The sequence below is a fragment of the Camponotus vicinus genome, unplaced genomic scaffold (genome assembly GCF_025532165.1).
Source record: "Camponotus vicinus isolate PSW18456_S1 unplaced genomic scaffold, iyCamVici1.0 SCAF_1, whole genome shotgun sequence".
NCBI classification, from domain to species: Eukaryota; Metazoa; Arthropoda; class Insecta; order Hymenoptera; family Formicidae; genus Camponotus; species Camponotus vicinus.
In genome coordinates this window covers 31198522-31212782 of record NW_028141945.1, presented here as the reverse complement: position 1 = coordinate 31212782, position 14261 = coordinate 31198522, and the positions used below count along the sequence as shown (strand labels likewise).

At 40.6% G+C, this 14261-nt stretch overlaps 1 protein-coding gene across 2 annotated transcripts; it reads right to left on the bottom strand.

The window, feature by feature from the left end:
- Positions 1–425: 425 nt before the first annotated feature.
- Fid (class I SAM-dependent methyltransferase fire dancer) lies at positions 426–14167 on the bottom strand. 2 transcript variants are annotated; one of them, XR_014435317.1, is made up of 8 exons: positions 11876–14167; positions 8351–8569; positions 8003–8106; positions 7634–7825; positions 7387–7532; positions 7071–7197; positions 2488–6713; positions 426–2350 (listed from the first exon to the last, which is right to left on the bottom strand). XR_014435317.1 is itself a non-coding variant. In XM_083079604.1 (7 exons), the coding sequence occupies exons 2-7, from the start codon at positions 8517–8519 to the stop codon at positions 3252–3254; spliced, it is 4200 nt and encodes a 1399-aa protein (XP_082935730.1). In that variant the 5' UTR covers positions 8520–8569; positions 11876–14167; the 3' UTR covers positions 426–3251. The 2 variants fall into 2 exon arrangements, 1 of the variants encoding a protein (XP_082935730.1); XM_083079604.1 differs by having other exon boundaries at positions 426–6713.
- Between the last annotated feature and the right edge of the window lie 94 nt (positions 14168–14261).

Below are 14261 nucleotides of genomic sequence, written 5' to 3'. Positions count from 1 at the left end.
TATCATGCTCTCCTCATTGCCGGTTGCTACTGAAGAAATATCGAACATTATTATTAAACGTTATCTTAAGCACTATTTAAAAACGCTAATAGCTTACTATTAATCATTACTTATCTGAAGGAAAATCAGTTCTGCGAGAAAAAGTTTTAATCCTTTTATCTTACTTTATAGAATAATTTTATAATCGATAGAATTATGACTGTCTCTAATTATGAGAGAGAGAAAAAAAAGAGACGATGTAAAATAATATTCAAATCATTAATGTCAATGTCATTAGACAGATAGTTGATAAATGTTGCTGTATAATAAAAGCAAGTCTTTTTAGTTTATCCTTCAATATTCGAAACATATATGTATAAACTTACATAATAAGAGATAGGATAAGAGGACCAGGAGATTCGACAGAAAATTCTCCGAAATTGCCATATGTCAACTATTTTCTGACGATTTTCTGTGCGTTTACGTCAGGAACACTTTATTTTACATATTTACACCTGTTTCGAGATTGCATTTTCCGCGTTGGTCTATCCTTCCGCTTTTTTTCTATTTTCTTTTCCCTTTGTCACGCATACATGTTTCACGCACGCATGCACTTACACTTTTTCGCTTTTTTCCTCAAATCGAATCAAAGTTCCATAAATTAGAAAAAGAACATCGTCGACTATCTGTTTAATTACACGTGTTTAATTAATCGAACAATTCTTCGAAAACGGAATAACAATTTGTTCCTTTCGATTGATCCATCGAATTACCCTTTAACCAGTAGTTCCAGGCTCTACTCGCGCTGTTCATTGTTTTCTATCATCAGTACGTTTTGTCGCATATTGTGCATCAAAAATCGAGAAAGATAAAAATTCTCGTCCTGTCGAAATCCTTAAAATAACGTTTTCGCTCATCATCTTCGACGTCTCGAGAATCTTAATTTTGATGAATCGACACAAAATCTGTTAAAACACAGATACATATATACACACACACACACACACACATACATACACACATACTCTCTCTCTCTCTCTCTCTCCTGTTCTCTCTTGATATATAGAATATCCTTAAATTGCGCCTTTTTTATTACGTGAATGTGGGAATTTATGGACATTCTACAGTTCCGTCGAATTTTTGCTACGATTTTGATATCTTACGTCATTATCAGTAATTTCATTGGAGGTGTTTTCTCTGGCGCAAGAAGATTATATTCGATTTACCGGTTAAAGGGTTACAATAAAAACTTTGTCCATTACTACGATCGCGAATAATTAATTGAGATCATAAAAATAACGAAGCTTAGATTACATTGATGTCCTTCTCTATGTGATGTGTGAATATACGTATTGTAGACACGGATGCTTCGATCCTTGGATCTTCAATTGCTGAATACTTTATTGTATAAATGCTTAAAAATCTTTAAATATGTAACAGCATTTTGTGATCTTATGTATATATATTTTAGGATTTAAAAAATTATATAGTTCTAAAGATTTTGCACGAGGACTAAATGTTCGGGGATTTAAAGATTAAATACGTGAATAGAAAATTAAGAATTTCATTTGAAGTCAATAATAATACAAAAAATATTCTATGCAAAAATATAAGAATCTAAGGGATTAAAAGTTTTTGGGCGAAGAATCCAAGAATATAAGCATTCAATATTCAGATTATTGGATCCTTGAATTCTTATATCCTAATATATATGTATTATATGTATGTACGTATGCCATGTGTTTATATATGTATTAGGATGTCTTTTACTTGCCTATAAATCATATAACAAATGTGTGTGTGTGTGTGTTTGTTCTCTTCTATCTTTTCCTTCTTTTCTGTCGTATAAATTCGAAAAATTATTCCGTATCTTTTACCCTTTTATTTATATATATGTTGACGATAGTTTAATGCCAACGTTAATCTTAAACATCGACATATACGAATCACTGAACAAAGCACAATTAAGGGACACCCTAATACGTATTTGTGTGTATATGTGTAAATATATATTTTTGGAAGTGGAATGTCGCATTATTGAGGTATATCTACGTTCAAGCGTTCGAATATTGTCCGTTCCTCGAGAAGCTATAGAAAATACGCTCCATAGCCGGGAGCCAATTGCCATTTCTGAATTTTACGCTTATTAAACGCATATATATTCAGATTGCACGACCCTTCGAGAAGCCGAATACCTTGAGCAAATAATGCTTTTTTCTCCGTCCCGCTTTTTCCCCTCTCACCCTATTATTTTCTCTTTCTTTTTAGTATTTATTTTCCCTTATCTTTCTTTTTTCGGCACATCTCGAAGAATCGTGCTCTCTGCAATCGTTGTTCCGAAATGTGCAAATTCGAAATGAGATAAATAGTCCTAAACGTCACTGAAGCAAAAATAAAGTTGAATAAATCAGACATGAAAAATAAAAGATTGATACAGAGCAATTAACAATATATTAATTAATTAAAAGAGATATTATGGCCATTTATATTATTAAAATGTTCCCTTACCTTTGGATATTTTAATTGTTGGTTCGTTATTTATACCATTCATCGTTTTCTTTAGTTTGATGCTATATTATTGCGTCGCGCATTACTTCAGCGACGTCACGGACAGAGAAATCTCTTTACGATGAGACAAACATGTAAGGAATGCTTAACGAGCATAAAGCGATATTTCAATAGCGATATAGATCGTTGCAGTTTTCAAGAGCAGATCGTTAGAAAGTCAACTCGTGAATTATTTTAGATCTTGGATATTTGTATTATTATGAAATCCTTGAGCCTTCAAATCCTTGGATTCTTGGACCCCTAAATTTTTCAGATTCTTGGACTCTTAGATCCACGGATTTAGAGTCATTCATCTGGTACTCGAAGCGAGGCTTTTAACGATTAACCGCAATGATTGGGCCATTCGTCAGAGTGTACTGTGTGTCCCAAAAAGAGGGATTAGTACTTTTGTCTCAAAAGTAAGAGTTCTCCCCAATCCGTCTCTGTAATATAAAGGCTAAAAAATTTAAATCACGAAATTAAAGAATTTAAGAATTATATCCAGTTTCCTCTAAGTCCCTGCGGCCCCCGTTTGTTTTTTTTTTTTTGGATCCGGAGATCAGAATTATTTTTACAACTGAAAGAAGTGAAACTAAGCGAGTGTAAATTTTCATAAGTTGAACCTAGTTGATCCCTTCTGGTTGACATCTCGTATCGAGACACCCGGTACAACTTTGCGAGTCGCGGTAGCCGCTGGTCCTTCATTCGATGATTTCTATCCGAAGTCATATAGTCCAAACCTGCACTTTCTCCGCGACAACGCACCAACTGGCATGGTCATAGTACGACGAGATGATATGCAGATTTTCGACATATTTGTTGATCAGCTGATCTAGCTCGCCCTCACGAAAGACATGGTAGTACTGATGATAAGTGATCGAGCCACCGCCGCGGTCCGAGGACAGAGACTCTTGAGACGAGGCGTTGCTAATGGTTTCGGTGGACTTGTTTGTGGTGACCAGACAATCCGCAGCGTCTCGTCTCTTCGTCTCGCTTGACATCTCGTCCAACGATCGACCTCGCTCCTGCAATCTTCGTCGCTCCATCGAGCACCGAGGGTTATTCTCCACGTTGTTTGGATTCGATACTAACGATACTGTGCTACCGGTGAACAGTCTCGCCGTCGATTCCGCTTGACTACCATCGCTCAGGCTCATCGTAGTGTTCTCCATCATAGAATCACCCACATCGCTCGAGTCTATCGATAGCCCGCCCTGGGAAGAACGCCACTTCTCAGTCGTCCTCGAGTTTTCCGTTGCATGCTCGCACTCGAACTCACCTGCCTTCGACACCATCACAAAGTCTAGCATGTCATCCGAATTGCTGCGCAACAGCGGCGAAGTGCTGGCGGAGCGATATCGCTCTTGGTCGACATTGGACCGTTTAGATTCCGCTCCGGATTGGAAGTTAAACGTGCTTTCGGAATTAAGCTCTAAATCTTTGGGATTAATAAATGTTTTTTTCTTATCGCCTGTGAAATTACTATTGGATACAGGATTAATTGTTGATACGAGGTCGAATTTAATTTTTGAATTCTCTTCGGATACAGGGTCGAATTTAAACGTTTCGTCATATTTGGAAATAAATCTAGTTTCGGGCTTGGCTTCCAGCTTAACTTTATCCTTGGAATCAGATTTAAATTTATGGTCGAATTCGGATTCGAATACGACGGCACGGTCCTTACAGAGGGATTTGGATTTTGGTGCCAACTTGGATTGGATCACATTGGCGAATTTATCGTGTCCACTATCGTATGCTTTATTTATGATCCACGAGGTCTCCTTGGGCACTTGGTTGCATCCATCCCAGGCCGTGGCATCCGATTCCGCGTCCAACTTATTGTCCAACGACGATGACGAAGTTCTCGACGTCTGACACAAGAGATCGAACGACGAGTTCTGGCAGTACCGACTGATGTCTCGTATGAGATCGTTGCTCGATTCGTCGGCATAGCCACCCAAATCCACCGAAGCGGACTTACGATCTTGCTTCAAGTACGCTCGCGTTCGCACGCTTGATTGCGACCAGATGCTATTATTATTCCGTTGTTGCGTAACTTGCGACAATTGCGAGAATTGTTCTACTTGAGTTTTGCGTTGAATTGCTGTCTCTACAGCGTCCTCCAGCGAACTCGCCACGTTAGCAGCAGCCTCGAGAAGCTTCATAGATTGCGAGGATATGGATTTTCCGCTTTCCAAAAGTATGCGCGACGCGGAACGGATCGTGTCAACTCCTAAATTACTTTGAATAGAGTCGCGCAACGTGTCGGTTTCCGCAAACAGTACATTATCTTCGAAATCCGCGGGCAAATCGTCGTGCGGAGGATCCAGAGACGTATTCGAATCCTCAAATGATGCTGTGGTTTCCATACTCAACGATTCGTCACGTATAGTTTCAGCTTCCTTCGTATTCTTTGATACGTCGTCTCCGTTTGACTTGGAAACTCCTTCACTCGTCTGTGCATTGTTCTTCTTCTCTACAGCCTCCTTTCTCGCGATATATCTTTCGTCTGATGTGACGCTGATCACCGAACCGACTGATTCTGGTGACGAGACACCGCTGGAATCGCTATCCAGATCATCTGTCTCCGGATTGAACAATTCTAAAGATAGTAAACGCGGCAGAATCCTCGTTACAGTCTCCAAACGACCCGAAGCCGCCGTAGAGGCTCGTCTGACCAGTGGAAACGACGGTCTAGTGCGAGTAGCAAAACCTGGCTTTGCTATGAGCAGCTCCTTGATTTGGTTTAACCTAGCATTTCGGTTGTCATCCTCGTTTGTAATCGGCTCACGACTAGCTATCTTGACGTCGTTGAAGGCACGTATCAGCGGTGCGGTGTCCGGTTCGATGTCAGGTTCCGCTGGTTCTGTAATCAAACGAAGTTCTCTTGGCGCCTGCAAGGTGTTACCGGACGTTTCCTTGCAGATGATGGTCGGTGCACTAGGCTTGATTGCGTCGCCGAGACGCGCATTCGTACTTGTATTTGTATCTGTATTTGTGACAGCCGATTGTTGCTTCAATAATGATGACATGTCGAGCAGTTTGAATCTGGAGGACTGACTACTATCCGGTGGCTGTTTGACACGCGGCGATGGTGGTGCCGATGTCGTGCCGAGTTGCAATGCTACCGGTCGTGACGCGGAAGATACTTCGTTAACCGACGAGGATGCTGAAGATGTCGATACAGTGACGTCTTGCTTCGGCACGAAAATCACTGATGCGAAACTGTCCTCGGAATCAACGCTGGTGTCGCTCTGTAGACTGCTGTCCTTGGACGAATCCGAACCGTCTTCGCGTGAAAGACGACGTTCGACAACCTCAATACTACGTTTCACCAAGGCAACTGATTGCATCTTATTGTCCGCCGGCTTCGACTTCGTCGTTACTTCAGCTGTCGCGGTAGATTCCGATTCGTTCTCGCAAGATTTCCAACCTTGTAGCATCCGAACGAATCCGTTTTTGATGGACATACTGGAGACCTTCTCGATATTCGTGGTGGAACGCTTAATTTTGCTGGTGAGTCCGTTCTTCAGCAATTGAAAGCGCCGACTGGCGCTCACTGGACTAATTGATTCTTTAAACGCCTCAAACGTTCGCCACTTACAGATTAGTTCCTCATTCAGTGACGCCTGCTTCATGATATTTCGGCGTACTCGCTCCTTCTCCTCCAGTCGTTCCATCGACATTAATTCCTCGTTCATTGAGTTCTGCTTCAATGGTACATTGTGCTTGCGCAACGGTTGGCGAGAGAAGTCCGGAAGGTCCTTGATCAGATTTTCAATGGCAGTGTCTTCGGGATTCTCCAAACCGGTCTCCTCCACACATGATTTTTGTTTCACTAATCGCGGCTTCGAACCACTCGACGATGATGAGACCGATCGCTCATCTAGGATCAGCTCCGACGTAGAGCAAAAACCCGGAATGCTAGATCGGGAGCGCACCAAATCGAGTCGTTCGATCTCTAAGATGTCACCTAGGCTCTTGGACTTTATGTTTAACGTATCTGTGGAACGCTTGTTTGTCATCGTTAGCGTATGCGTAGTTTCCACGCGACGCAGTTCGATTGGCAGCTCGTCCACGTCAGTCATCTCATCGGGGTCGTAGTGCCGTCGACTCTTGGTACCGCTTTGCCAGCTTCCAGGAAACCATGCACGATTGCCTCCTCCGCGTCTACTTCTCGCTAATTTCTAAAAAAAAATTTTGCAAATCACAGGTAAATATATAATAATACGATATTTGAATAATTAAGAATTAAAATATATATAATTAAAATATATAATAAAAATAAATATATACATATATTACATATATACATATATTTATATAAAAAATAATTTAATAACATAGATACAATCTTGAAAGTGATCGATTCAATTTCTCTCAATAAAGAAATTTAATTGAATAACCCTCGACTTTTAACTAAATGACCTTTTAGCAGAGACAAATTTTTTTTTCAGATATCTCAAAAACACATTCTCAATCTTCTTCAATCACTCGAGCTTAAAATATTGTGTTTATGTAACAGAGATGCATGATTTAGTTACCTGTAACGCTCGCCGGAAACAACTGTAGCAAGTCTCATTCGGGCTAGATAGACTGCTACTGGATGGTGACAAACTGAATATCGGATCGATCCAATAACTCTTGCTTTTACATTTTTGTTGGCTATTTCTGAAACACGAAATCACGACACTGTGACCTACACGCTACGATGCTCGCGGACAAAACGTGAAAATTGCGCCAAAATAAGAATACAATTATTTCGATCAATTTTTTTACATTATGATAATGTAAAAAATATGTATGATTATAATTTATTAAATAATTAACGATTATTGCACATGTATTGAAAAAATTCACCTTTTGGAGGATGATGGATATTTCTGAGCGGTATCATCATCTCGCTTCTCGTTCCCGTCTGATACACCCGAGTGCTTTGTTCCATCCGATGCCGAGCTCATGCAATATGACTTGGGCCAAGGTATTAAAACATCTTGCGATTCAAACTGCGAATAAATAATAGTGGAATAGTTTAATCAATCCAAATAGATTTATGAAAAAATAAATTGTTGAAAGAATATTTAAAAGAAGATGGATTCTTATTTACCTTTCTATGCTTTTGTTCCATAGCCCAAACGGATATAACGAGTCGACCTCCGATCCTGAGAATCCGCGCCAGCTCCTTCAACGCGTGTACCCTCCTCTCCGTGGTGGCAAAGTGATGCACCACGGCGATCGACAGCACCGCATCGAAGCTCTCTTCTCGGAATGGTAGGGCCAAATTATCGCAGATCAGAACCTTAGGAGAGACATTTATCACATGTATTAATCCGCGAAATTAATTTAACTTGCGCAAAAAATATATAATATATAAATAATATATTATATACAATATATAAATATATAATTTCGAGAGTCCAATTAATAAAGCTTATAATTAATTTAAAAACGAGAAGCTTTCGATTGATATATGTACCTCGTTTTCCTTCTCTCGCGCGATGTCCGTGAAGCGCTTGCATCGATCCACCCCTATCTTAAAGATGCTATGATTTACGCTAAGATATTTGCCGTTGCCGCAACCTAACGCAAACATAACATCCTTTACAAGAACGCATAGGTGTAATATAACATGAAAAAAATTTCCTTTTATTGTGCAACCATGCGATAATTCTTCGCGAGAATTGCCTAGTGGTTTTTCACTATTCATAATACTCGATCGATGAAAATTACTTATTGTTAATCGAAAAAGGAGAAAAATAACATCACGTGTAAAAAGTAAATTAAATATTTAAAATTAAATAGAGATTAAATATTTTCGACTCACCGATGTCGCAGACGAGAGCACCCGGTTCAAGTTCCTGAAGAAACTGATATACTCGTGGCCAGTGTTTACTTTGCGAGGTCTTCTCGGCACATTGCTCGTATACTTCGTGGACGTAGGCTTGCTCTAAGGCCACCGAGCGAGCTGCATGCTCTCCGTCGCTCTCAGACATCCCTCTCGCTAAGGTAATTTATCGTCGTCCACATGTGCGCTCACACGATGCTGCACAGAAATTTTCATCTCCCTAAATCAAAAGATATCAGATACTACGTTCAAAAGCACTGGAGAATCGAGAAAAGTCATTTTAACGATTAAATCGAAAGAAGGATTCGCAATATCGAGATATTTACGAAGATGTGGACTTTCCTTCAGCTGCAGATTCCATGTTATCTTGTTGATTTTTAGGACTATAGTACGTATATAGCCTGTTGCGTCGAATAACTCAACGGACTTTCACGTGTCCTACGTGTCTTACGTTTACTTGGCAATGCGCATCCTTTGCTCACAGACCGATCTCGCAGGGGGGCAGACATCCGCAATAGAACAACTCCTGCAGCAGTCTAAGTATCAGCTTATCGGGCCTCAGCTTCTCCGCGTTCTCCGTCTTTTTGACGCGATCCGTGCGATATCGCAAACGGGGCACGGTGTAGGCGCGACACCATCGCAAGAAATCCCCGGTGTCCTCCGTGCGGATGAACGTCACGATAGCCCAGAGCGTGCAGAGGTTCCGAGATTTCTTTTTGGTCTGCAGATAGAGTTGGCAAACATCCAGAAACGTCATGAGATCGACGACGTTCCTTGCCATGGAGAACGCTTTAGCGGGAGCTTGGGACGCGCAAGACAACCCCCTTTTACTAGCGAGGCAACCCCCGAGTACGACCGATCGCGACGCGGAGCAAATCGAGCCTTCGAGAGGAGCTCGAAAGTTCAAAAATCGCGACCGATAAATCCTTGAAATAGATCCTTCGGCGAGTGTCACCGAGCGGAAAATCCGCCTGGCGCGAAGACTGTTCTCCACTCGCCTGTTCGCCACCGCCACCCTCGCATTGCGTGCCGCGGCAGACGCAAGCACACGGAGGCAAGTGGACCGATTTCAAAGAGCGGCGTACCCATCCCCGCGTCTCTCCCTTTCCGCACAATCCGCGCCACCCTTTCCCCGCATTCGTCGTAGTTGTCTGCCGCGTGCGCGCAAACGGGCGGAAGGGCCGCGGGTAACATGTAGGTATGCGTCGTCGTCGTCGGTTCGTGGCCGATAGTGCCGATACGCGGCTGCGCAGTAAATTTATTCGATATCCCCTTTTCGCGTGTATAACTGGGTTAGTCCCTGTCGATGCACTAGTTTAACTAATTTTAAGGATGCCACCAGAGATGCCTCGTGCGCGACGGCTAATGTCAACCGTCGTCGCTCAACGCAAACGAATAGACGGATGGATGGCTGGCTGGCTGGCTGGCTGGCTGGATGGATGGATGGATGGATGGATAGGTGGATGGATGGGTGGATGGACAGACGGACGGGCGGGCGGATGCACGCCGACGTAATATTGACGTCCGCGCTACCGAGGGATGCAGTGGCGGTGCAGTGGTGATACGCACGGGATGCAATTATTAAATTTCTAAAAATTTCAAGGAAACTGTCTGTAAAAAAAAAGGGAAGCGAAAGCGTGAATTTTGTAAGATCTCGTTGAAATGTTTCTCTCTTTGAATTGTCGGACTTGAAGATTTTTTGGAAGATTCGCATTTAAAAATAACAAAAGTAATGAAAATGTAATTTACACATCTATCTCGCTCTTCAATCGAGCGATTGAATTGTCGTCAGGCTATTATGCGTCTATGTCGGGAAGAATGAGACTCGTTCTGTATGTTACTAATGACAACGATTTATAAATAGAATGCGAAATGCATCCCACGCGAATGCTTACGTCACGACACGTCCGTCTGTTCAAGGACTGAAAAGGGCCGAGCGCCCTTCAACGTAGATTGTGGCGACAAATGATCAAACTAAATTTTCTATTACTTAAAAAAAAAGAAAAAGACACGTGTGATCGCTTTTTTTCAAATACGCAAATTCTTCTATCGCTTGTATTATACGCTCGATTAAAATTAGATAAGAGATTCGCGTGCGATGAACACTCATTGTTCTTTCGCGATACGAAGCGGAGAACCACTGTTAGCCACGACTGTATACTACGTAACGGGTGAGTTGTAAGTGTGGTGGTCTCGACAACGTGGGTGGTACGTAGAGCAACGGCAATGTGCCAACCGTGAGAGAGGCAGCCATGAATGAAAGTGCCGCGTATCGATTTATCTGCGCCGCCCTACATAAGAAATATGATAAATAGAGAGTGCGCTTATACCGATTTGCGGTGACATTTTAATCATTCCGATCCGTATCTATTCATCTTTCCCGTCGTTTCAATTTTAATTAACCTCTGTGCGTTAATTATGCGAGCGAGGCAAGAGCAATCATTGCCCTAATACATCTGATGCATGCGAATATGATGACATTAAATTAGAATTATCCGAATAACAATACAATAGTGAGAACAGGTAAAACAAAGATTTTGTAATCCATAATACTAAGTAAGTATATAATAGATAAAGTTTTTTTTTTAATGTGAAGATCAGGCGATAGATTAAAAATAAAATAGATGAAAAGCGTACGAATAAAATGACGAGTGTGTAATGTATAACAATTATATATAATGCATCCAAATATTTTATATTACATTTCAAATTTCAAATGCGAACAATATATTTATCTACCGCTTATCAAATTCATTAATTAAATTTATAATATATGAATTTCGTTCTTTTCAATTTTTTAATCCTAAATAAAATCCCGAATGTTTAATCCTGAATTCGTGGCGTTAAATAACTCGAGATATAAAAGGCCTAGTAATCCGTGATTTCTTCAAAGATTTGGATTGCAAAATTTCAACAAATCTAACATCGAATTTCGCGATCCGTGTATAACGGAAATAACGTGGAATAACGTAGATTATCGACTCCAAGACTGTAAGACAACCCTAAACGCGTCACCGTTCAAAACGATTCTCGATGTGGCGCCATTATTCATTCATGCGAGCTGCCCCTACGTCAATGACTGAGAGACGTCGTGTAATGACGCTCACCGACAATGCACAGGCATCGAGAGATCCTTCAAGATTCAGACGTCAAACCTCATCTAAACAGCGTCGGAAGCTTGAATCGTCGTAATCAAAACGAACGTAACATCGTCGAGAACGCGCGTCATCGATCGCGACGCTACCTTGCATCAATATCGATAACGCCCTATCGCAATCGTATCGCGATAAGACAAACCGCTTCTCCCTTATCCTCCAACAAACATAATCGTCCTCCTTCGCGAAGCGAAGGTTTCTTTCGGGACCGGTGACAGCCGCCATATCGGCGTAAATTTGTTACCTCGCGAGAGGAAACACGGACACGTAAATCCACGAGACCGACGCCGCGTGCCTTCTCGACGCACGCTTTTATTTTATTATAAAAGAAAAAATTGCTCCAACTCACCTGGGTCATGAGAGAGGCGGAATCTTCATGCTCGCGACCTTGGCGGCAAAAAGGTGCAGCAACGCGGTAGGTGGAACGGCAGCGACGACGGCGATGGCAGAAGCGGAGGTGACGACGGCGTCGACTGGTACTGGTGCTGATACTGGTACTGGTGTTGGTGCTGCTCGCGCGGAATCGGCGTCGAGGGGATGTTTGCGTCTCATCGCGTCGACGAACAATTGTTTTCTCACATTTCGCGTTTTTCCCTTCTTCTCTTTTCCTCCCCCTCACCCTGTCTGTCCGTCTTGCTCGTTCACTCGCTTTTCGCTCAAGGTACTCGCGTGACGAAAGGGTGTGTTACGCGCACAACGGAGGCGCGTTTCGCGAGGAATCGAGCTGACCGACCGACCTTCTGACAATGGCTGCGACTTCTCTGGGGGTTGAAGGGAGCACGCGCGAGACGACGCGAGGCGACGCGACGCGACGCGGGCGTCGCTGTGACGCATTACCAGCAGTATACGAGGGAGGAAAGGGCGAGAGGAGACAGGGAGAGTGGGTGTAGAGATACTCGTATACAGGATGTCCCATATTTCGAGCGATCCACGCGAATATCTTCGAAGAGATATCGATGATATCTCGATGATATCGGAAAAATATTCAGATAAAAAGTGAATGATTTCGAGGATTCTTGAATCTGATGTTAGTTGTTTTTTTTTTTGTCAGGGAAAGGCTTATGGTTTTCATATGGAACTGTATACTTTTGAATATGTGAATTGAACGCACGTGTAGTGTTAATAATACGATATTTACCTTCTTAAAGTTGATGTTCAAAAGAAGAACCTTCAACCGGGATGCAAAAATTTACTCCATCCCTGGAAGTGATCTATCGATCTTTTCAAGCATTTTATTGCAAATTCGTTGACATATCTGTAGACATTCTCTGCTTCAAGTATTTTGGAGCAGTGCGTTTTTGTTGTAGTACTTCATTTTTTAACTAGTTTTACAAAAAGTAATCCAATAATGTTATCAAAAAATAATCGAGTGACATTTCCACCTGTGATCTCGATAGGAACTCGACACGACTAGCTCGTTCAATCCAATGATTGGAAAACTTCTCATTTCATGTAGCTCGAGTTATACGATGATAATGAGTAGAAATACTGTCGTGTTAAATTCACATTTTTTGTCGCAGAAGCTCCCAAAAGCAATAAAAGTTTATCGTATAAAATCCTCGCATATCCATTTCCAGTAAATATCATTAAAAAATTCAGACCGATAATATATTCATTGATATTATAGTCAGCCTAATAGTTATTCTTTCAAAATTATTGTCGATAAAATAACTTGGAATGTCTTATTTTTAATAATTTCACAAGTAAATTATGCGATATTTATTTACCAGATAAGAAAATATTAAATAATCATTGATCATAAAAAGCTTCCTGTACAACATGTCTGTTTACAAACATTCATACGAGCGTAGATGAAATTATGCACAAACATATTAACGCATATGCGAGTATTATTTCTCTACATTAAAATGAAAATATCTTTTATGCTAATGACTTTTTTCGGCACAAATATATATTTTTTTATAAAAACTGATTAAATGAAGTTTTCCAATTATCGGATTGAAGGAGTTAATCGTGTCGAGTTCCTATTGAAATCACCGAAATATCATTGGATTATTTTTTACTACTAACTAATATATTTTTTATAGAGAAAGAAAAGCGACATCAACATATTCTAATGCACTTAAAAATATAAAATTACATTTAAATAAAATTAAATAATTGATTTTTAATCTACATAAAAAATTATTGACACATTAAATTATATCCTTTCAAATCTCAATTTTCTTCTAAAATATTTTCGACATCATCAATAGTCTCAAAGATATTCATGTAAATTTAAAATGGAACATCCTGTATATGTTTCTCATGTCAATTGCGGATAGATAAGTGGGTATAGGTAGGTAGGTATATATATAGATGTACAAGAAATGTGTGCTTTGACATCTATAGTGAATTTATAATAGCCTCTGTAGAGTGTGTCCGCGATACGTTTGTGATATACCTTCGCGTCCTCGTGACGCGTTACAAACGTCAGAGAGAAGATTGGAAACAGCGAACGTGTAGAGATATGTCTCGTGCTGGCACATGTAGCGGTTTATACAGGATATGTGATCCAATTTCTTGTAAAAAAATTGATCTTGTCTATAAAAATACGATGATATCAACATTAAAAATATTAATAAAGGATTTTTACAAATTAAACGTTATGGTAGAAAATATTGCTTTGATCATCAAAGCATATATCAGCACTATATATGCATAAAAAATATATGTAAATATATGTATATATGTATGTGGATTGAGATATCTTGTCATATTTTTATGCAAAGCGT

What these genes read in the sequence shown, in the direction of transcription:
- Fid (XM_083079604.1), bottom strand. Translation starts at nt 8,519, where the DNA reads ATGTCTGAGAGCGACGGAGAGCATGCAGCTCGCTCGGTGGCCTTAGAG. An exon ending in TGCTCTCGTCTGCGACATCG is followed by an intron (nt 8,107 to 8,350) that starts GTGAGTCGAAAA and finishes TGTTTGCGTTAG; the next exon opens with GTTGCGGCAACGGCAAATAT. An exon ending in CGCGAGAGAAGGAAAACGAG is followed by an intron (nt 7,826 to 8,002) that starts GTACATATATCA and finishes GTCTCTCCTAAG; the next exon opens with GTTCTGATCTGCGATAATTT.